This window comes from Phyllostomus hastatus, unplaced genomic scaffold (genome assembly GCF_019186645.2).
Source record: "Phyllostomus hastatus isolate PE091 unplaced genomic scaffold, TTU_PhHast_1.1 phas_scaffold_12, whole genome shotgun sequence".
In the NCBI taxonomy this organism is placed as follows: Eukaryota; Metazoa; Chordata; class Mammalia; order Chiroptera; family Phyllostomidae; genus Phyllostomus; species Phyllostomus hastatus.
Genome location: NW_025334007.1, coordinates 15,811,313 through 15,834,860, shown reverse-complemented (window position 1 = coordinate 15,834,860; position 23,548 = coordinate 15,811,313). Strand labels below are relative to the sequence as shown.

General features: G+C 42.9%; 1 protein-coding gene across 5 annotated transcripts in view; it reads left to right on the top strand.

The window, feature by feature from the left end:
• The window catches only part of GLRA2 (glycine receptor alpha 2), a 174,608-nt gene that overhangs the window by 54,671 nt on the left and 96,389 nt on the right, over window positions 1-23,548 (top strand). For all 5 annotated transcript variants that reach the window (XM_045855991.1, XM_045855987.1, XM_045855989.1 and 2 more), the window contains 3 exons: window positions 15,327-15,409; window positions 18,248-18,385; window positions 20,284-20,498. In XM_045855991.1, coding sequence (XP_045711947.1) covers window positions 15,327-15,409; window positions 18,248-18,385; window positions 20,284-20,498 — 436 coding nt within the window. The remainder of the gene's footprint in view (window positions 1-15,326; window positions 15,410-18,247; window positions 18,386-20,283; window positions 20,499-23,548) is intronic.

Sequence of the window (23,548 nt, the reverse complement as noted above, 5' to 3'; positions counted from 1 at the left end):
TATGTAGTAGGTGTCCTGTGGGGTCCAGTGGCACAGTTTCCCTGATCACCCAAGTTTGAGTGCTCCAGTTGTGCGCCCCTCCCCCAGTGTGGCCTGTGTGCACTCTCCTGTTGTAGTTGATCCTTGATTGCTGTTGGCACATCAGTGGGAGGAATTTATCCCCAGGCTGATCAGTTGCAAGAATTGGCTGTGACTACCAGCCACAGTGGAGGATCAGCTGTGTGGGGGCCTACCCCACATAGCTGGACTTACTTCAGCAGGGCTCTGGTGCCCACTGAGTCACCCTTTGAGTGTGTCACTGTGGAGGTGGTTGGGTGGTGTTTCGATGTGGTCTGAAGCTGTCGATGAGGTGTGCTGGCCTTGGGGCTTCCCAGGAGGTGCAGGCCAAGGTCAACCACCACTTGTGTTCTGTGCAAGGCCACCCACATTGACGTGCAAAGCAATCTGCAGCTGACTGCTACTTGTGCTGGGCTTGGAGGTGCCGAGGAGAGGCCAAACTGAAACTATGAAACTATGGCTGGCTGCCACTAGTGCTGAGCCTGAGGCAACTTAGTGAGAGGTATGGGGCACACTGTGGCCAGATGCTGCTCGTTTGAGAGATTTTAGGAAAGCCTGAAGCACGAGCCAAGACAGGCCATTCATATAAAGAAGGCACTGGAAACAGCTTGGGTGGGCCTGCAAATTTGGTGGGGTGGGGTCATAGTAAATCACCAAGGTGGGACAAGCAGGGCTCCTTGGTATTTTCTTTTAATTTAATGATTGTGCTGTCTGTTCCAGCTTCTGAGACAATGAGTTAACTGACCAAGACAGATCCCAATAAACTTCAGACACTAAGGATGGAACTGCTCCATTCCTTGAGGGCTGTTTAATCTGAGGGCTAGATGAAAACCACAGGGGGTCCTTAAATCCCCCTAAAACTGTGTGCCTATTTTGCATATTAGGTTATTTAAAGCCTTTTTTGTTTTTTTTAAAGGAAAAGGCCCTTATTTTTCTTAAGGGAGCAAAGGTCTTCCAACTGTTAACAACTTCTTCAAGGTTTACTGTATGGCTCCAGTATGGGTGTGACCATATCAATGTTGTTAAGGAAATACTATACGCCTTCAGTGTCTTCTTATTTGACTGACAAGGTACCTGGGGGCCTTTGCTACACTCCAACTGCAGATAGCCCTCTAAACCATAAATAATTATAGGATTGTCCCCCCACAACAGCACCTCACATCACCAAGGTATCTGTCACTCTTCATTGCGAAACCTTATTTGAACTGAAACTTATTCTATTATGGCACTGGAGATGATCTGTTTGTTAATCCCTTTTGATTCCATTCACGATTCCAGGTATTGATGATTTGGCGTTCCACCTTCCTAGTTGTACTTGAGTTGTATAAAGAACTCTTGGGTATTGACATGCCTTCTCCCTCAAATGACAGATATGACAGGCACCACTGAGAGGACATGGAGTGTAGATTTCTAGACAGATAAGCAACGCTGCTCTCCCAACAATCCTAATGACCAACGGTACCTACACACATGAAAGGACAGCCTTTCTCACATGGCCTCCCCTTCCTGACTCCTCCTAAGGTCTGATGCAGGAACTTCAAAAGATTCTAACTTTAGTTATAGAACGATTTCCATGGCACAGGAAAAAAGAACATTCCCTATTTAGATGTCAGAGCCAAAAATAAAATGTACAGTGGACTAAACCCTGTTTAAATGTTACCAATGGTGAAACTTTGATTGTCTTACTCTCGGTTTTGATGAGACACGTAAGCCCATATTTTCTGTTAGAAAGCAGCTATAAAAAAGCTGATTTTTTTCCTCTGTGCTTATTTGGACCATGTTTATCTTTATATCCTATAATCCAGGCAAAATTACACTCTCATTTTCCAACTCTATGTCCAAATCCTCATTAGTTTTGTGACTTGATTTAATGCAGTAATTAATGACTGTAACAGAAGCGCCCACATCAGAATTAAGCAGTGAGGCCTCAGAGAAGTGCTGGGCAATGCCATGGAAACCACAATGATTCCATTCTTCCTAGAGGCAAGCAGGGCTGGGAGGGTGGGAGGTGCTGCCGTGAACATACACTGGTGGATTCAGCAAAGCGGAGCTAAGTGGTGTGGAGGGGGTATTTTTGGACAGTGGTTTTCAAAAGCGCATAGTGGAGGGCAGAAGTATTAAAGTGTAGGAAGTGTGTTCTGTACATGACAGACTCTCTTAAAGTGCTACAAAGCTCTGTTGAGGTTTTGATCTGGTCCAGAAATACACATACACTCAAGGACATAATATTGGTGCAAACACAACAGAGTAAGGGAAAGGAGATACATTTATGTTCTATGCAAAGAAATACATGGCAGCTGGCATGGCCACTTGTTCTTGACTGTTCACCTGGTAGAACTAGCAATAGCAACCAGTAGGCTTTCCTCCTTTTGAAGGTATCTTCCCACTACATTAACATTCATCAAAGTTTGCTTTGAAAGCAATGGTGCGACGAACAGAATATCGAGAAGGTAGCTCAGGGCCTCAGGAGCTCCACACTTACATCATTTACTGTACCCTCCAGGCTTCTAGATCAGCCCCTCTAACCACATCAGCTTATCATTCTGAGTCTCCGGTTTCTTTATCTATAAAATGAGTTTGAACCAGATTAGATGAAGTCTGGGGCTCCTTCTAGCTCTATCATAAGTGTGTTACTCAAAATGACTTCCTCCTTCCCAAACCACAAAATTCCTTCTGAATGAGGAAATAAAAGCGGGACCCTCATGTCCCTTGGATCTTGGGAGTCAGCAAGGAGAGGTTTTAAATTTAAGGTGCCTGGACATTATTATGCTAAGTAAAATAAGCCAGTCAGTGAAAGGCAAATACCATATGACCTCACTTATATGTCAAATCGAATGAACAAAATAAATTGATGAACAAAATAGAAACAGAGGCATGGACACATGGAACAGATTGACAGCTGTCAGAGGGGAGGTGGGGGGGGGACTGAATGAAAGAAGGTTGAAGGGATTAGCCACAGAACATATATACACAGACAGCAGCGTGGTGATGGCCTGAGGGAAGAGGGGGTTCAGGGCTGCTGGAGGTGGGCAAAGGGGAAAATGGGCACACGTGTAATAGTGTCAACAATAAATTTAAGGTACCTATCTCAAACTATTTTAGGGTCTTTGACCCTTCCTCTCCCAAACTGAATATCCAGCTCCTGAGGAGAGGAACCTGATTTTGGAGTGGGACAGAGAAGATTGGACTACCTGTAGTTAAGAGGCAGCCTAACATTCAATATATAGTTCACACAATGACAAGTACTGAGTACCGAACTCCCTATGCAGAAATTTCCTGATCTCAAATTAGATCATTCATACCCTATGATTCAATCAGCAGTAGCAACTAGGAGATATTATTTTAGAATGTGTTCATGAATTATAGGTTTATATACTTTTAGACAGTTATACAAAAGTGGATTGCTAGGACAATTATTACTTGGATATGTAGGCTAATGGAAATCACATGGCAGAGTTGAGCCAGCAGAGTTGAAGGGCTAATCTGCTATTAATCGTTACCTGAAATTTCTTGTGGCAGGGAGCCAAAGAAAATTCAGAGGTCCTGGTGAGCCTGCTCAACTTATGTTGACATAGGCTTCTCCCTGGTCCATGGTGCTGCCTTTGAAAGGCGCCCTGGATGGCATTAATCTCAAAATAAACACGCATAGCATCACCGTGGCTCTTAAGAGACACATGAGTTAACTTTAGCACATTCTCATAGCACACAACCCAAAGGAAAGGTGCTCCACTTTAAAATGGAAAAAAAAAAAAAAACAGTTGTCCATCCTCAAAGCTCAGCTATCCCTTGCATTTGGCATTTAAAATTACAAACCGGCATCTGTTCTGAAGAAGGTAGATTTATCACCGGACAGTCACTGAAAGACAATTAAGGACATACATAATTGTAGGAAGTTCCACACAGGACACACACTCAGAGACAGCCCATCCCGTATCTGATCCATCATTCCTTTCAAAGGACAAGAGAACAAATGCTTTATTTGACGTGTCATCTTAATAGGGCTATGTCTGCAAACACGAGCAGTTAGATGAAGGATGGAAAGCACTAAGTGAGCTGGGAGGTTAAAGACAAAATGTTAGAGCGGTGGATGTCAGTTCCGAGGCTTAGGAAGAGCTGGGTTCAAATCTAGTCTTACTAGGTGACCATGAGAAGTCCCTTAACCTTGCTTCAATCTGCACTTATTCTCAGTTCCAGATGTATTCTAAATGTTTGGTGAAGGCTGCAATTCCCCGGGCTTGGCTGTGGGATAAAGGGGGCAGGGAAGTGGGGGAGATAGGTCTCCCTGTTCCTCCTAACCCACACATGTGGACATTTACTTGGTGCCCGTTACACTCAGGCTCCATTCGCCTTCTCTGCTTAGTCCCAAGCGGATGGGTTGCCTGGCCTTGGGTTTCCTCCCTCTGGGAGGCATGTAGCTCATAATGGAAATGATAGTTGCATCTTCTTTCAGATAATGTTTTGGGCCTCTACTTTAGCTGCTTGGTAAGAGTAAACTGAGGCACTGTGCCTAGTTTCAGTGTGTTATCTACTCAAGGATAGACCAGCCTACCATCCGGCCAGCACTCTGTCCTCTCTCCAACCTTTGCTACCGGAAACGGGGCCACCAACTCTGCCAGTTACCACAGTGGAAGTCTTCATGGAGCAAATCGCCAGCAAAGTAACACAATCTTCCTCTCCCCTGGCAGCAGACACAAAGGTGGCTTAGTTTCCTTAAAACCACATTTCTGGCGTACGAGTGCTTGTTCTCTTTCTGTTTTGCCAAAAGTAAAGCAATCCCAAACAAAATTGTTAAGAAAACTGCTATATGGGGCCTTTCTCTCTTCCTTGACCTCCAGGCCGCCATTAAATATCTGTGGACTTAAACACATAGTGACCGTGGGGTGCACAAGTCAGGCCTCATGATTTTAATGTGCAGGCTAATAACATTTTAGTTTCACAGATGTTTGGCTGTATAAATACCACTAGAAGTAAAATGACTTCGAAATTTAAGATGTAACTAAAATTTGGGCAGTACGGGTTATTTGAATCTGTGATAATTCGACCCCTTTGTTCCTGTGGTGTTCAATGTAGCCCTCTCCCATTCAACACTTTCAAAACGTTTTCGTTCAGGGACGACCAAAGCATTTGGAAACGTCAGAGCTGCAGATTTATCAGTTGTGCTCCAAGTTGAATCCTATCCATATTTGGACTTAATTAACATGGGCCAGCCATATGGGTGCACGTTTTCGGAAGAAACCAGGCACAGATGGGAGGAGATATTGTATTTTTGTCCTTCTCAGCTAGTATTGCTCCATGCGTGTGGGGATTTTCTGCAGTGCCTTCATAATGTTTGGTAAACAGGGACCTTCCCAGTCACTCCCTGGCATTTTAGTTGGGGGAGAGGAGTAGGACAGCTGATGAATCAGCAAGCAGTGTTGCCATTCATCTCCTCCAAAGCCCCAAGGTCGGCGGGGCAAAACAGGCCCTACACTTTCTTATTCGCAATCAATGAAGAGGACAGAGTCTCATCATACAGCTTAGGACCAACCTGCGGTTTAGGTTCAGCCCTGGACAAGATGGAAACAAATCATTTATCTCTGGTGTCATTGCCACACTGCTCTGAACCCTGTTTTCCATCCTTCTGTTTGCTACTCTCAGTATCAGTCCGCCCCTGGGGATATCAGTAGGGAATGCAGAAATCTATCCACTCCTATACACAAAGGAGGAAATGACTAACAGCACTTGAAACACAATTCTCTCCCTAGATTTGCATCTTAATAGGCATGGGAGCTTTTAGTTAATCATATATATATATATGTTTATATATATGCAGCTAACAGTTGACAGGTGTTTGATGCACTGGGATCTTTCTGAAACGCCTCATAATTTACACAGCATGAATTTTCAACCTTTACTTCTGTGGATGCCTTCCCACGGGCTGCCCCATATGTGCCCGCCCGTGGGCCAGCTGAACAGCTCAGGGCTGCGGCAAGCAGGACCTGCTCCGTGCTTTGTGAGATGAGTGATTTCAAAGCAGTCATTTAATTCCAGAGCTTTCAGATGAGTCGAACATTTCCTTTTCTTGCCTGGGCTTTTGCTCACCGTGGATCAAGATCTTTTTGTGGGTACCCTGGGTTTTGATTCGGGGCCAGCCGATGATTATTGGAAGTCATACTTCCCTGATAAACCCAAAGGGCCCCTCAGGATATAGGGCTGCAAGGGTCTATTATCTACTTACCCAATCAGTGTGAGCACTTATGTAGGTGCCAAGGGATTAATTAAATGTCTTTTTCTTGATTCACTTCATGTGTGTCTGATTTACATAAGCAGCGTGGATTCATTAAACAGGGATTTAGAAACGACTTTCAAAAGTTGAAAAATAAATGTACAAGTATTGAGATATATTCCATTAAGATCATATATAAACATATGATATATATTAATAATATATCAATGATAGTAGACTATGATGTGTTTCAAGAGAGAAACTGTTCTTTCAAGTAGCTGGTGGGCATGGGGCCCAACTAACGCTTGCCAAAAATTGCTGAGTGGATGGATGTACTAGATTACAAGTCAGGCGGAGTTCTGTTTAACGCTAATGCCTCCTCACTAAGGACCTGGGACTGGCCCTCCTGTGTGTTCTGCCCTCGACCTTGACCAGGACCATGAGTTTTTGTGCATTTTTAGTTGAGGTTAATCAGTGCATGGTGCAGCCGCCTCCTCAACATCCCCTGGAATTTCTCCATGGCTTATTTCTAGTCAGAGACCAGAGACAGCGCCCTGACACACTGCCACCACCCTGAGCAGTGCCACTGCTGCCTTGGCGTGTTTGTGTGTGTTAATAAGCATGCGGGTTGGATGTCCTGTCTATGGCACGTGGAAAGTGTCCTCTCACCTCTTTTAGTAGCTGTCCCAGTTTTCTGGCCCCAGCCACCATACTCTCGGTTGCCAGCGGACTGAGCTTGGTCTCACTGCCCTGACTTTCCCAGCATGCCTCTGCATTGTGAACAGGCCCTTGATTAGCCAAGCCCTTGTGCCGCCACCCCTGTTCCAGGTACTTACAAGGCTCCTTGAGCCTAATGGTCTTGCCCTGGTTTTGAATGGAAAGTAGTATTTCCCAAAGAAAATGCTAGTGCTATTGAAAAACTGCAGAGCCCTTTCTCAGTCCTCATTCTGATTTCCCTTTCAAGAGTTTCTTCTTTTAGTCTATCACGGAGACCAGTGATTTTCAACCGGTGTGCCAGAAGAATTTTTAAAACATACAATACCTGACTTATTCTGTCAGGAGCACTGACCTCTTTTCCCTTAGATTGTCAAATAAAAAAAATGACAACAGCCAACACAAAAGCCATCCCATGTGAATGAATCAAAATTATACCTCTATTTTGTCAGATTGGTGAAAAATATATTCTTTCATTTGCTGCAGAATTTTAGTAGTTTGTGTGCGCCATGAGATGAAAAGGGTTGAAAACTGCTCATGCAGACAGTAATTAAAGGCATCCCTTAGACATGCTGAAACAGTGTTTCTGAAAATGTGCTTCCAGACCCCGGCATCAGTATTACCAGGGCTGTGTATCAAGAGGGCCTGGGAATCTGCATTCCTACCTCCCCCCCTCAGATGGCACTGTGTCCACCAGAGTTTAAAACCCACTCTGTTAAAGGGCATCTTGATCAGATAGTCAACCTGGCAGTGTCTTTCAATCCAGGGGTCCTGAACTCCAGGGCTGCTGACCAGTACCAGTCCGTAGCCCGCTAGGAACTGGGCCGCACAGCAGCAGGTGAGCGGAGGGCCAGGGAGTGAAACTTAGCTCCTCCCACTACTGCCTGAGCTCCACCTCCTGCTCCCTTCCTCCACCCCCATGGAAAAATTGTCTTCCACAAAACTGGTCCTTGGTGCCCAAAAGGTTGGAGACTGATCCCTAATTCTTCCACCCCTCTTCCCATATGTGGGTTATATTCATGATGCACTTTTAACTTGACTTGTAACTTGCCCCCAGACTAATTTCACTTAAGGTCTAGATGGATTAAGATGACACTCTTGTGAGATACTTGATGCATCCCGTTAAATCTCTCTGACATTAGCATGTCACGTGGCTCAGTCATTTCAAGGTACAACTGAGAGGATTGAACAGCCTTACATTGGAAAGACAGGCTGTCCTTATGTTTTGGGGGAGAGAGCGGATTGTGTCCTAGGATGTTGCAGGACCAACCCATATGGGGACAATAAATATGTCACCTATATATGCAGACTGCCAGCAAGCTCCTACCTTAGGGGGGCTGGGTGGGAAACGTGAAGGGATTAAGCAAAGACAAAACGCTCACAGACACAGACGACAGTGTGGTGACGACCAGAGGGAAAGGAGGCGGCGGGGCAGGAGAGGGTGAAGGAGGCATACAGGTGACGGAAGGAGACGTGACTTGGGGTGATGAACATACCATACGATATACAGACGATGGCTTATAGAATTGCAGCCCTGAAACCTGTATAATTTTATTAACTAGTGTCACTCCAATCAATTCAATTAAAAAAAGAAACATTACAACTTGCCCTTAAGACTTTCATCCCATTCCAGACTGCAAATTCACCTAGAAGAGGAAATCCTTTAAGCTGGTCACCTTCACTCACAGTTTAGAACCAGAGGAATTTTGAACAGCGTGGGGATTTGGGTGGATGCAGAATGAGGCCCAGGGATGTAGCCAAGGTCGAACAGCTCTTCATGGGTAAGCTGGGTCGACCAGTCAGCTCCCTGGACCCACAGTCAATGATGCATCCACTCTGTGAGGCTGCCAGGGAAGGCTGGAGGGGGTTTTAAAAAGGACACGTCATGAGAAGTCTGGACGCCGAAAGAAAAATAAAAGGGGTCCAAGGCAACTAAGGTGTCCATAACCCGCTCTGCTGGCTTCACGGACAAAAGAGGATGATAAGTTCATGATCGATTCTTTTTCTAAGGAGGAAATGTGGTAGAGTGGAAAATAATAAATGAACTTGGATGTCAGTGAAAATTGGTTTCAAATCTAACTTTGGTAACTGGTTTTGTGACTCGGGGAAAATGGCTTCATCTCTTCAATTTGCTTGTCTCAAAAACAGCGAGATGCCCCTGGCTGGCGTAGTCAGGGCACGTGCCTGGGTTGCAGGCCACGGCCCCCAGCAACCGCACATTGAATAAATAAATAAATAGATAGATAGATAGGTAGGTAGGTAGATAAATAAACAGATAGATAGATAAATAAATAAATAAATAAATAAATAAATAAATAAATAAATAACAGTGAGACTGCTACTTACCTCCTGTGATAGTACTCCGTGACTATAAAATAATGAGAGTGCCTGACCAATGGCAGGTGCTCGGAGAACTGTGATTATTAATACTGTCATCGTCACTTTTTAATTTTTCCTTATTAAGTATTTTAATCCTAAAAGAACACCATAGGTTCTACCCCCTCTGAAACATCCACTAACTGCTGAGGTTTTAGAGTATGCTGCATAGTGTCCTAAATGTGGTCCCGAAACAAAGAAAGAGCAAGATACTTGAGAGTCTCTTGCTTCTCCTGAAGAACACAGAAGCATCCCCTTGTCCTTCATTTCCAAACAATACAGACTATGGTAACCATTAGAATTCACTCTCCCAGAGTTGCCTACAAAGGAATGCCCATAAGACTATCAGCTGATTTCTCAAAAGAGACCTTGCAGGCAAGAAGGGGCTGGAAGGAAGTATTCCAAGTCATGAAAGGCAAGGACCTGCATCCAAGATTGCTCTATCCAGCAAAGCTCTCATTTAGAATGGAAGGGCAGATAAAGTGCTTCCCAGATAAGGTCAAGTTCAAGGAGTTCATCATCACCAAGCCCTTACTATATGAAATGTTAACGGGACTTATCTAAGAAATAGAAGATCAAAAACTATGAACAGTAAAATGACAGCAAACTCACAACTATCAATAACTGGACCTTAAAAAAAAACCAAACAACTAGAACAGGAACAGCATCACAGAAATGGACATCACATGGAGGCTTATCAGTGGGGAGGGGGAGAATGGGGGGAAAGGTACAGGGAATAAGAAGCATAATTGGTAGGTACAAAATAAACAGGGGGGATGTTAAGAATAGTATGAGAAATGGAGAAGCCAAAGAACTTATATGTACAACCCATGGACGTGAACTAAGGGGGGAAATGCTAGTGGGAGGGGATTACAGAGCGGAGAGGAATAAAGGGGGGAAATGGGACAAGTGTAACAGCATAATCAATAAAATATATTTAAAAAACAGAACTAACTCCTAAAATAGTACATTGGCAATCTTTGCCTTAGGCAAGCAGATCACTCATTAAAATTTGCATTTCTATCTGAAATGGTCTTTACTCTTCAAATGGTTTTCTTTTCCTCAAGAACCTCTCACTAGGAATAAACTCCCAATTCTACCACCACTGAGTTCCTTATGAACCAGTATGAACCAAGGTGCTTCTGACCACCAAAATGCTGAAAAGCTAAATAATGAATTTGACTCTTTCTAGCAATGTGAAAACAGTCCTAGCCATGGACCCAGCTACCTGACCGAAGCTCAAAGACAGGTGGAGAAACTTGCTAGCTTTCCATCGTCATGATTCACTTTATTTCTAGTGGGGGTCTGCTAGCAGCTTACAGAAGGGGCCAGGTGAGTTATGCTGGCTTCCTTTGCCTGGCTTGTAAGTTGGCGATACCATTACAGCCTCTCATGAGCAGGCTCCTCTGTTCTAAATGCTTTACGGTTTCCCATTTCTGCAGGATAAATGCCTGAAATTCTCCCACAGAACTTTAGGACACTGATTCATCTATTTGTTCAACAAATATTTATGGCCCTGGCTGGCATGGCTCTGTGGATTGAGCACCGGCCTGCGAATCAAAGGATCACCAGTTTGATCCCTGGTCAGGGCACATGTGGGCAAGGTCCCCAGTAGGGGGTGTGCAAGAGGCAACCACACATTGATGTTTCTCTCCGTCTCTTTCTCCCTCCCTCCCCCTCTCTAAAAATTAAATAAATAAAATCTTTTAAAAAATACATTTAAAAAATTGTACAAAATATTTATGAATCCTTTACTCTGTGCCAGGCACTGTTTTAGATGGTAAAGAACAGAGTCCCAGCCTATGTGGTTCTTGCATTGTAATGCAGAACAAATAAGGAAATAAAAAATATAAAAATATAACATTTGGTTTAAAAATCTAAAAGGAACTGAAACCATCTACACTGTCTGCATCTACTGGGCATTTACACTTCAAGTGAGGTATAAACCCAAGAGCTGGTTGTATGAGCAAGGTGGACTGAAAATGAGAGTAGTGCCCTGGCTGGCATAGCTCAGTGGATTGAGCGCGGGCTGCGAACCAAAGCATCGCAGGTTCGATTCCCAGTCAGGGCACATGCCTGGGTTGCAGGCCACGGCCCCCAGCATCTGCACATTGATGTTTCTCTCTCTCTTTCTCCCTCCCTTCCCTCTCTAAAAATAAATAAATAAAATCTTTAAAACTAGTTGCATATAGCCAACACCTTAAAAAAAAATGAGAGTAGTGAGGAAGGGAGGTGAGATTTGGGGAGTGTGACTCCTATGCTGTGTTTTATTCTCTTGCCTCTAAAATCGAAATGTTTGCTCAGGCTCTTACTCTCAGTAAAGAAGCAGGGCCTCTCTGTAACGAAACTTTATTCCTTCCCTTGAGCAAACAGGAGCTTGTATGCTGGCCACAAAGACCGTGAGGGTGGGGGTGGGGGTGTGGCAATGCTTTAGGAAATAAGTTCTCTAACAAAAATTGAATGGAAGATGGGCAGCCTCAGCTCGCTGCCCTTAGATGCAATGACCTTCATATTTTAGATTGTGGCAAAAAGGAGAGAGCAAAGCTGACGTGCTGTCGACAGTGTCTGCCAGCACACAGCCTGAGTTTCAACGAAAACACTTTCTATGAGACCCACCAAAAATACACGGAGATCCAGAGAAAAGGATGCCATAACGTGTCAGTCTCCTTGGATGCAATTTGCACCTGTGCAAAATATTAAGCCCGTTTTCCCCCTAAATATTTTTAAATCAAAAAAACACCTTTAAAGAAATAAAAGCAGTGGGGGTTACCTTTGAAGATCCTTGACCGGGAGGAGAGCACAAGGGAACCTCCTGGGGTGATGGGAATATTCTACATCTGGATCTGGGTGGATAGAGATATAAAAAAAAAGTATACACATCAAAAAAACATCATCTGCACACTGAAAAAAAAAAGTCATCACAGTACAACAATATTTGTAATTGTACTGTCTTTCATAGTAACTCCCATAAAAAAGGGGAAAGAAAAAAGGAAAGGGCAAGTATGCATTTTAGGCCTGCAGGTGCGGAGTAAACTGAACGTCCTAAACTACGGGGTCTGTAGCTGATGAAGGAAGGGACTGATGTAGATCTCCACAACGGCTTCCCATCCGCTCAGCTGATGACATGATTCGGCAAACCATGGATCTGTTCGCTTTCTTCCCAGCTACTGGCATGCAAGGGGTTCCAATGCTAAGCCTATCTAGAAAGGAAATTAGAAAGGAAATGAGGAAGAAGGGAAATACCCACTGAGTTCTCAGCTGAGACAGAATTCAGAGACAGTTGCATGCTGGTTGGGAATCTCTCTCAGTAGAGTTTTCCACGCTGGTAATAGTTTGATCCCAAGAATTCCCAGATCTGTCTCAAAGGTGGAAATGACTGTGTGAGGCCTCTGCTCCCTAAATAAAGGTGAACAGTTCCCTTCACGGAACAGTCACATTTAGAAAACCTATGATTAACAATATTAAAATTAGGTTGTTTCCAACAGCCAATGAAATACAGTTGAATTCGATGTTGCATGCTTTTGAAACCGTATTTGCTCACTATTATTCCTTTCTAATTTCTTGTAAGAAGTTTCCAGATGTTCTGGTTGGCATACACTTAAATTCTGTACGTGCCCACTGATTATTTTTGTATGGCAAACATATTTTTGTTTGATGAAAATACTTCCTCCTTTTTAAAATGATTTCATTCACTCATTTTTCAGAGAGAGGGGACGAGAAGGAGAAAGAGAGGGAAACATCAATATGTGGCTACCTCTTGCACACCCCATAATGGGGACCTGGCTCGCAACCCAGGCACGTGCCCTGACTGGGAATTGAACCGGTGACCCTTTGGTTTGCAGCTGCACTGAATCCACTGAGCTACACCAGCCAGGGCTTGAAAATATTTCCTCTTTAAAAAACAGAAAGGAATAGATTCTCCTTGTGTGAATAACAATTTTAAACCCATAGATTCTTTTGAGGCTTTTATCCCTTAATAAAGTACCAGATTTTTACAAAGTGATTACTGAAGACTTTCATTTTGCTCCCTTTACTCTGCTTTTATTTTAAAAGAGTTCATGCCATTAATCTCAATAAAACTGTATTTTCCAAAATATAAAGTCTAGTATGCTGGGAAAAATTCTAAATACCTGTATCATATCTATATCTCTAAATGAAGTCCATGATTGACAAAAATTATTTTTTCTAAAATGTTATTAGGTCAACTGTTGAGAATTGAAAAATCTATTCTTTCCCTTTAGAAACGTGGTATTTGTATTCGCAGAATAGTCCACAAAAGCTAGGGAACTTATATAGAAATGAAGGTAAAATATCACGTTTATAGAAAAAAAATAAATAACGATAAAAATATTATAATAGCAGTAGCACAAGATTACTGAATAAAACAGAATTGTATAATTTTACCTTTCAGCTATTGTTTGAAGATGTGTTTAATTACATGAAAGACATCTTCAAATAACCTGTATGTGTCCATACAGATAATACAAAATAAGTAGGGAAAACAAAATATGAATCATCCTACCAACCAAAAATATCTACTCTTACAGTGTTGTACTTATCTCCAAGAATGAAAACATATTTTCCCATAACTGAGATTACACTGCAGTATGTTGTGTCTTGCTTTTCCCAGTCTCTGCTGGATTTTAACTAGTTTGAAGATGGTCAGCGTCGATTTTTTTTGATGTCTAATCACACTTTAAACCCCAAATCTTTTCTTTCTTTAAAGTAAATGCCACTCGTTTTCATTTCATCTCGGCTTCCATAGAATGTATAAAATGAAGCAGAGGAAGAAAAGAGAAGAGAACCAGTAGGAGAGAGTGAGAATGGGCACGCCAGCAAGGGGGCGCTTCAGCTACAATGCCCGAATCAGAGAGGCCTATGGATATAAAGGATTTTTCAGAGAAAGAGACAGAAATGGGAGCAGTGAACTTGAGGACAACAGGGATTCCAGTGTTGCAGCTAAATGAGAATACGCATCATTTTATCCTATCCCATCATTTGATAAAGAGACGAATGTTTATTAAGTTTAAGGTCTTGCTTTGGGGACAGAGATAGTTTGAGGCAATACTGGGGAGGGAACCCAGATATGCTAATTCTCCATCTTAATTTCCTTCCTGAATCTCAGAAGTAAAGAAACTGAAGAGCGATAGGTATGCACCATCTCTTTCAGGACTAAAAAGAGGAAACGGTGGAAAAGAGATGGTGGTTCAAACAAGAGCGCGGCTCCATAAGGCTGGACCAGAGCTGGCGGGAGCTCAGACAAATCAAGGATAAAGGAAAAGGGGGGAGCAGAGTAGCCCTCTGGGGTGCTCAGAAGTGAAGACCATGGACAAGCCACTATCCTTAAATGTTTTTCTTTCAGCTCAAGAATTAACGTGCTCCAGATTTGCCAAAATTCTAGAATGAATGCTGCAATATATCGTTCACCCAACCACATAGATTAGCAAATGAAATCACATTGGAGTTACCATTCACTCATTTGGGGAAAATGGGACCGATGTTCAAGCACAACCAATAACACTTATCACATCCTTCATTGTCATTGAAGCAAAGTCTTCCTGTCCAAAGCATAGATCTGAAACAATATAAACTGTTTGTCTTATGGACAGCAGTGTGCGTAAGAGCCCACTGTCCTGGTTACATGATTTCTCAGTGCTCTTGTTGATTCTAGAATAAACTTGTGACTCTCAACTAGTGGAGAAAGTAGGAGTCAGAGGTTAGAAGACGGAAACTAGAGCATAAGGGATTATAGTGACATTCTACCAATGGTGGTAAATTTTATAAATAAAAGGCATTGAAAAATTAAAAAGCAGTGCCCTGAATGAGCTTAGATTTCATTGTCTGAATCAGTGTTACTTTGCTTTAATACCAAATGTATTTTTGGTGTGTTTCTCAAGAATGGCACCTCACACATTTAAAAATTGCTGATTTCTTTATTTATTGACTTATGCATTTATGTTTGTATTTTCCTAAGGCTCACGTTGACCTTATCCTGCCCCATGGACTTGAAGAACTTCCCAATGGATGTCCAGACTTGTACAATGCAGCTGGAGAGCTGTAAGTCACCACCGTTGAAATGGCTGCCTGTCCCTTTAAATCAATAACCTGGTTTGTACTGTGTCGTGAAGGAGAAAAGACCCAGAAGTCTCATTCTCTACCTACTTCCCAACTCCCAGGGTCCTAATAAAAGGGCAAGCAAAAGTGTGTGTGCATGGCTCACACCTCATAGACCATTTTTCCAAGTGAAATGCCAAATCACTCACCTTCCTGAAAACCAGTCCTGATTGAATGAGCTTTTCTTTGAAACGAAAGTGTCTCCTGGGAAAATTAAGTTTATTAGTCATTCAAGCTCTGTAACGAATTGCTCTCTAGTCAGAAAAGTGCATTTGTTTCTTGCTTATGCTCACATAGGCTAGCACCCCAAAGGAATCTTGGCATGGAGGGGTAACTGATTTGAGGCCAAGATTACAGGAACCTGAGTCAGAAGAGGAGGCAAAGCTGAGAGGCAGGAGATGGCGTGGGATGAGAGGCAGTGGGTACGCTAAGGCGTGGTGAAGACAGCAGAGAAATGCCCTCTACTTTGTCCCCTTTACTCCTTAGCCCACTGAAATCTTTGGCACGTGCCACAGACTGCTAACTCCTCCAAGGTAATGGGATTTCCAGGCAAGAGACATAAAATTGTTTTGGCTTGTTCTGTCACTTTCTCTGTTTGTAAAACGTAGAGACGAGTAAGTCCCGCTGACCTGCAGGCATGTTAAGGGATTTAATGAGGAAACACTTGTAACTTCTTGATTTTGAAAAATGATAAATAATACATTATTAAAAGACACATCGACTGTTGTTTAAAAAGAGGCAGTGACAGGGATTCCTACCAAACACTTAAAATCACCATAGAATTCTGCTGAAACTTCCTACAGACACAAACAACATAATGAAATGTCTTTGTTTTAAGAAGTCGTCAGGGATAAAATGAGAATTTCTCATTAACAATAAACTTTGTGTACTCTATTTTCCCCTATCGCCCCTTCTCTTGAGGAAAAAGTGAAAAAAAAAACCACATTTCCTGACATAACGATTCCTTCTTTGTGTCTTCTCTACTGCTCCACACTCACGCCTGCCTCAACCCAACACGTGTGTTCTCTCTAAAACAGCAATCATAGCTGTCATCTGAGGCTCCTTCAAGGCTTAAAAAACCCCAATTAGTGAACATGGTTGATACTTGCAGGACGGACCTAGAAGTAGGAACATCAGAGAAGCAGTGATGTGCTCACTAGTAACTTCGAGTGTGAAGGGTAGAAAATACTCTTTACTTTTCTAGCTCCTATTACCTCTTCCTTCCCCAACTCGTTACCTCTTCTGTCTGCCCAGGCTGGGTCTTCAGGCTGGCTGACAGGGACTAGTACTGCGGTGGCCAGCAAGAAGCTCACCAGGCAAGCATATGGGGTATTTGATGAGATTCTAGTACTTGCTGCAGATACCCAAGTACTCATAGCATGGCAAGAGGGTTGGCCATTCTCTCTGTGGCCCGCCAATGCTTGTACGGGGTCCTCTTTGTAGTTCCTTGCTTTCCATATCATTTTTCGGCTTTGAATGGAAAAGACGGTCCAAAGAAAGAAGAAAGTAGACTCCAGTTGCTGTTGCCATTGAATTCTGGGTAGGTTTGGAGAGTCACTAAGTTGCAGGAAACAATTATAAGAACCTATAAACTTAATCAACATGTATCAGCCAATCGAAACCTCACATAATACCCCTTGTCCTCCTCACTCGGAATTTAGAGTTCAGATATCACAAGCAAAGAGAGGGGAGAGGGAAACTGAGTCTGAAGGAAGAGTAGCCTTCATTTCTGAAGTGCAAAAAGATCCAAAAGCATTTTATAGCAGTTTATAGATGATGACCTAACTAACAGGAACTTGGAGACTAAGCACTAACTTTGGTTTAGCAAACTGACAGCAATCTTACTTTGGTTCAAGAGTCATGTAATAATATGGTCGTACATGTAGAGAATGTTTTACTTCATATGAATCACTGTGATGAGTAGACCCATTTAGCAAGACACTAGCACAAATGAAGATACTTGACTTGCATATTCTGTGACTTCTTGGGTTCCCTGTCTCTAGCCTTCCCACTTACTAAAGTAACTAAAGTAACCACAGAGACCATAACATCAGTTTCCTGAAAACAAAGCTAACAGACGCTAGGAGAGGGACCAAGTTGCAATGGGAATGTGTTTTAGGCCTGTGATGAATTCATTCTCATTGAAAAGAAAAAAAAAAAGGCCCTGGCTGGTATAGCTCAGTGGATTGAGCACGGGCTGCAAACCAAAGGGTCACCAGTTCAATTCCCAGTCAGGGCACATGCCTGGGCTGCCGGTCAGGTCCCCAGTGGGGTCCACGTGGGAAGCAACCACACATTCCTATTTCTCTCTTTCTCTTTCTCTCTCTCTTCCCCTCTAAATAAATAAATAAAATCTTTGAAAAGAAAAAAAAGAATGTATTTCATTTGAAATACAAAGGCTAGCACCATGAATTGTCTTATTGTATTACCACACACAGAGCTCTTTCAAGTAAAGACAGTCTCCAGAAGGTTATGTTTGTTTACTTCTTTGTTCTTCAGAAAGATTTGGTGAAGAAGGCAGAAGAAAATGGACTGCAAAGATCCTATTTTCTCATTAAACAGGAAAAAACATTCAGAAATAGCTTACTGTCTTCAAGTTCTTTGGCTCCAATAACATGGAGATGCCATGATGCCCGCAGTCAGTTTATTAAAATTTCTCTTGAACTGAATGAGCACGTGTCTGCTCTAGATGATTTGCTTATTTGTTTCTTTATGTGGCCTATCTTGCAAGGTTTCGTGGAAAGAAGCATTCACGTTTTCACTGTGCTTTGTTTACCCCAGTTGGGTACACGATGAATGACCTGATATTTGAGTGGCTGAGTGATGGTCCAGTTCAAGTTGCCGAAGGACTGACTCTGCCTCAGTTTATTTTGAAAGAAGAGAAGGAACTCGGCTACTGCACAAAACACTACAATACTGGTGAGTTTTCTTTCAGCTGCTAACGCTTTAACTGCTGCATATTTACCAAGGAAATGGAGCTAAAGGGAAGGGCCTGGGCTTAGCCACACACCCCCTCCACAGATAAGATGTCCGCCCCCTCTGGAATAGGTCAGCGAGCACAACAGAGAATGTTTCCAAAACACAGAGAGAAGGAAAATGATCTGGGAGTCTTCTGCTGTTCTCTTGCTGACCATCTTCTGTCAATGAGTCTGAGAAAGGTGTACGAGACCTTGTAAGGGGTGCAGGAAGCGTGTAAATTCTGGCCAGCTCCCTGGCAGCCCCTTCTGGCATGGAATCCTCATTGGCAATTGCACAGGCAATTCGCACTGTCTGTCTGAGTGGAAGAGAGGAGTAATAACATAGATCACCGCAAACCCAGGGACACAGCTATTGTGCTCTCCGGCACTGGACAATAATAGGAGTTTGGAGGCAAGTCAGCTGGCGGGGATTCAGCGGGCTCGGAAGACAAGCCCTGTCAGGAGTGCTGACAGACGCACGGGGCGGGGGAAGAACTTGAGTTGGTAGCAACAGTGGGCATCTGTTGTTACCTGGAATATTAGGCCTGCTCAGTACAATTGATGGCTTTTCATACGAATGTCCCAGTTTTGACAGCACGGAAGCTGACTGTGCATGGGCAATTGAGACATGATGGTTCGTGCCGTGACTGCTCCGTGTCCCTTGCTGAGCAGAATGGTCCACGAACTCTTGTTTCAGCAGTCAACGGTGCTCCCTGCAAAGCAAATGCAACCTGATTCCCAGGGTTCTTCCTCCTGACTATCTCTTATAATTGGTGTGGACTAAGCCAAATTACCTTCTGGGGCTCTAACTCCCAGACAGTTAAAGAGGGAGAAAGTGGCGGAGAGAAGGAACATCTATCTCTCAGCAGTATGTTCAGAGTTGGGGTTTTTTTTTAAGTTTTTTTTTAAATTTATTTATTTATTTATTTATTCTTAGGGAGGAAAGGGGGCGGAGAGAGAGAGGGAGAGGGAGAGGGAGAGGGAGAGGGAGAGAGAGAGAGAGAGAGAGAGAGAGCGAGAGAGAGAGAGAGAGAGAGAGGGAGAGAAACATCAATGTGCGGTTGCTGGAGGCCATGGCCTGCAACCCAGGCATGTACCCTGGCTGGGAATCGAACCTGCGACACTTTGGTTCACAGCCCATGCTGAATCCACTGAGCTACACCAGCCAGGGCTGTTCAGGGTTTTAATATCTGTATGTGCACTCTTTTTTATAGGCAGTGTAATATTGTAAATAGATTCTAGAAATACTCTAAACGTCCTCAAGCAATTAGCCAAAAGCCTAGGAAACTTTCACAATGACTAGATTATATGCATGGATGATACAAATATATATTTTCCTCTTGCTACTGACATCACAAAAATATACAATTATTCAAATAGTTTGGGAGGCCCAGGTGAACTTTACTGCCTCAGAGGGAATGGTTTCAAATATTACCTATTGCATGTTATATACTATATATTTTATGCTGGATACTATATGCTATACATATACGTGATAGGTTATGTATCTGATGCTGTGTAACCCCACAAAATATGAATATTTTATTTCACTAGGTCAGTTTATGGCAGTCTTGCAAATTCTGAAGTTCTGTGTAAATAATCAAGCTGCAAACAGCACAGATTTTGAAAATGGAATATCCCCCACGGTTTTGCTCAGTGACCTCTCAGCACGCTCCCTCTGATACTGTCTTTTCTATGACTGGTTAAGTTGCAAAAGAGTTCAATTGCTTATGCAGGGTGAGCACTTTGTAAAATCTTCCAAACCCATCATAATACTCTTATTTTTAAAATGAAGTGGCAGTCTATAGCAGAAAAGATCAATTCCAAATGGATTTTAAATCGTCATCTCTTGCCTTCCAGGAAAGTTCACCTGCATCGAGGTGAAGTTTCACCTGGAACGCCAGATGGGATATTACTTGATCCAGATGTATATCCCCAGCCTCCTGATAGTCATTTTGTCCTGGGTCTCCTTTTGGATAAACATGGATGCAGCCCCTGCCCGGGTCGCGCTGGGCATCACCACGGTTTTAACGATGACCACCCAGAGTTCAGGCTCCAGGGCATCTCTGCCAAAGGTAAGCAATCTCCTCCCTCGTCAACACGTGACCTGAGAAGTTTGTCAAAGGTTTTGTAGGCTGGAGGATTCTGGGAAGACAGAACTGTTCATCATCCTGTGACACTGTTGGAGATGCAAAAATGTAGTCAGAGAGAATGGAGCGCTGAGTTTGACAGCATTAGAGCTCTGAGGACATGGGGTAACTTCGTAATCAGGTCCATTAGGGGAGAGGGGAATCGGACTGAGAGAGGACAAATGAGCGGAGGCAGAGACATGGCTCAGGAAGTCTGTCGAAGGAGCCCTTGAGTGCTTTTGACCTCATGTTGCTGATGAGCCGTTCAACTTACAGGAACTGGAGTAAGACTGACGCCACCGAGGCTGTATTGTCAACTTTTTATTGGTGAAGCTATTGTGATTTGTATGCTCAGTGAAGTCACTTACAGTAAGAAAAGTTTGAATTAAGCTCCTGGAAGTTTGCACAGAAAAGCCATCTCCATGAGTGTGCGTGTACATAATATATAATATTAGGGTGCAGCAAATGAGACACATGAATCTTTGTTATGCCTTAATTTGCCATAGTGGCTGACACACTGCTGTTTTTGAGTGACACGGTAGGCTAGAGAAAGATCAGTGGAGTCCTTCAAGGTGGTGGATGTTCTGGCAACTGTAGGAGGTTGCCAGAGAAGAGTGGGATGGATATCAGCGGCATGTAGACATTTTATGGCAAGTCAAGTAATACTCCATAAGGGCTGCATCGTCTATTGTTATGTAAGGCAAGCCCTCTCTCTGTATTTGTGTATCATGCTTAAGCAAATAATGATACCTATCCCGCTGGTGAAATGCCCTAGTTCCCCAGAAGCGCGCCTGTGTGTTTCCCCCTTTCCTTGAGTACATGCAGCCATGGGCTTCGACTTCACAGGAGTCTGAATTCAGTTTAGTATTCAGTGTATACGGCTTCCTACTGGTTCAGCGGTCTCTCCAAAACCCAGTTCCAGAAAATAACAGAGATGTAATCCCGTATCTTTGATGGCCTGAGCTCAGGTTGAGTTGTGCTGCATTTCACACGGTGAGAAATGCTAGATCATGCCCCGCGTTATTTCCTGCGTTGGAAGATAAGGTGACATATGAAAGAGGTCTGTGGCTGTAATGGAGATGGGCTGGATACTGGGGAAAACAGTTATACAAACTTTTCAAGTGCCTGGCCTGCGAAGATAAATATTAGATGCGGTATGCTAAGAGAGGAAGGAAGAGATCTGTCTCTGATACTTTTATTATCTAGAACAAATAGTACAAAATACCTGTGTCATATTTCTGCTGGAATACAGATGTCAAAAATACTAACAGCCTTTTTTTTTTCCAGCTACATAATCACAATGAATTTCACCTACTAGAAATCTTAACCCACACTGTGCCCCCTCCCAAACAGGTCCATTTGCTTATTTCTCTTTAGTCACTGCCATCACTGCGTGCCATGCCATTAAACCCAGAGCTGCAAAACCCTTTATTTTACAATTGAATAGACAGCTGAGGTATTGGTGACAAATTGTGCACAGATAATATCAAAACGAAGACATTTAGCCTACAACCACTTATGGCTATAAAAATAGTAGCCATTTATGTTCAAAATGGGAGCTTCAGTGTTTGTAAATTTGTCATTCATTCCTACTAGCTATTACAATTCTACATCGGTGGTCAAACTATTGTCAAATACACGGTCACTGATCAATGATCTTTGCATGTAGAGATAATCAGGAACCAAATGAGGGTATAATCGAAACTCATTTTATTCTGGGCTCTGAACTCACAGTGGTTACCCTTTTGCCATCAGGTTTATCTTCCTACGTGTATTTTTTGGGGGCTATTATTAAACATGGTTGGCTCTCAGCTCACTGTGGAGAGATGTGACTCATACGGGTGACAGTGAGAAAGAAAAATGGGATGAAAAGTGAGTCATGGAGAGGAAAGAATTGACCCCCCCACACACACACAGATACTCATTTTAATTTATAAATACTGCAGCCCCCGAGCAGATGCTCTGCTACGCCGACTGTAAAGGTGTTCCAGGGCCTATGGCAATGCCCTTCACAGATAGGCATGCACATTGCATTTTAACAGTAAGAACGCTTGTTATAGAAAAGATAGAAAATGCAGAAAATACCATCAATGTTGGCCATCCAGTTAAGAACTGTAAAGATTTTGGTGTACTTCCTTCCAGCCTTTATTTTTTCTACTCACACTTGTAGGCAAACCTACACAGGTGCACGCACAGAAAACTGAGATCTCATTTTTATATAGTTCTACACTATTTCCCATGGCATTAAAAATCCATCGCAAACATAATTTTCAAAGACTTAGTAAGTCTAGCTGATGTTAATCATCATTTATTTTACCATCTGGGATATTTAGGATTTCCTTTTGGCTTTTGTAAGTATGATCAGTGCAATATACTCATATATGAGTGTTTGTGTCTTACTGAGTTCTAGAAGGCATATGTGCACAGTTTTTAAATCTTACCTTGCCATGTGGAAAAGAAGGCACTGAGGATGACTAGAGGGAATGAGGTTTGTTCTGCAGCGCTGTCCAACCTTTTGGCATCTCTGGGCCACCCTGGAAGAAGAAGAGTTGTCTTGGGCCACACAGTAAATACCTTGAGGCATGCAATCACACACACACACACAAACAACTCATAAAGTTTTAAGTGAATTTATCATTTTGTGTTGGGCTGTGTCTACAGCCATCCTGGACCGCATGTGGCCCGCAGACTGCAGTTTGGACACCCCTGATGGTAAGATGCCCCGTGAGATGTACGTTCCATCCAGACAAAAATGTTGTCTTGTTCATCATGTAAACTTCAGTACCTAAAATGGTGTGTGATTCAGACTAGATGATAGATATATCCTCAGTGAAGGGATAAAATAAACTAATGAACAGCCATGTTCTCCCATGTGAGACCATATAGAAACTAGAGTAGACTTCAAGTAGAGCCCATGGGGAAAAGTTTTACAGAAAAATATTAGAGTGTTGATATATGGAAGAATCTCATAATTTTATAACATATACAGTAGAGGA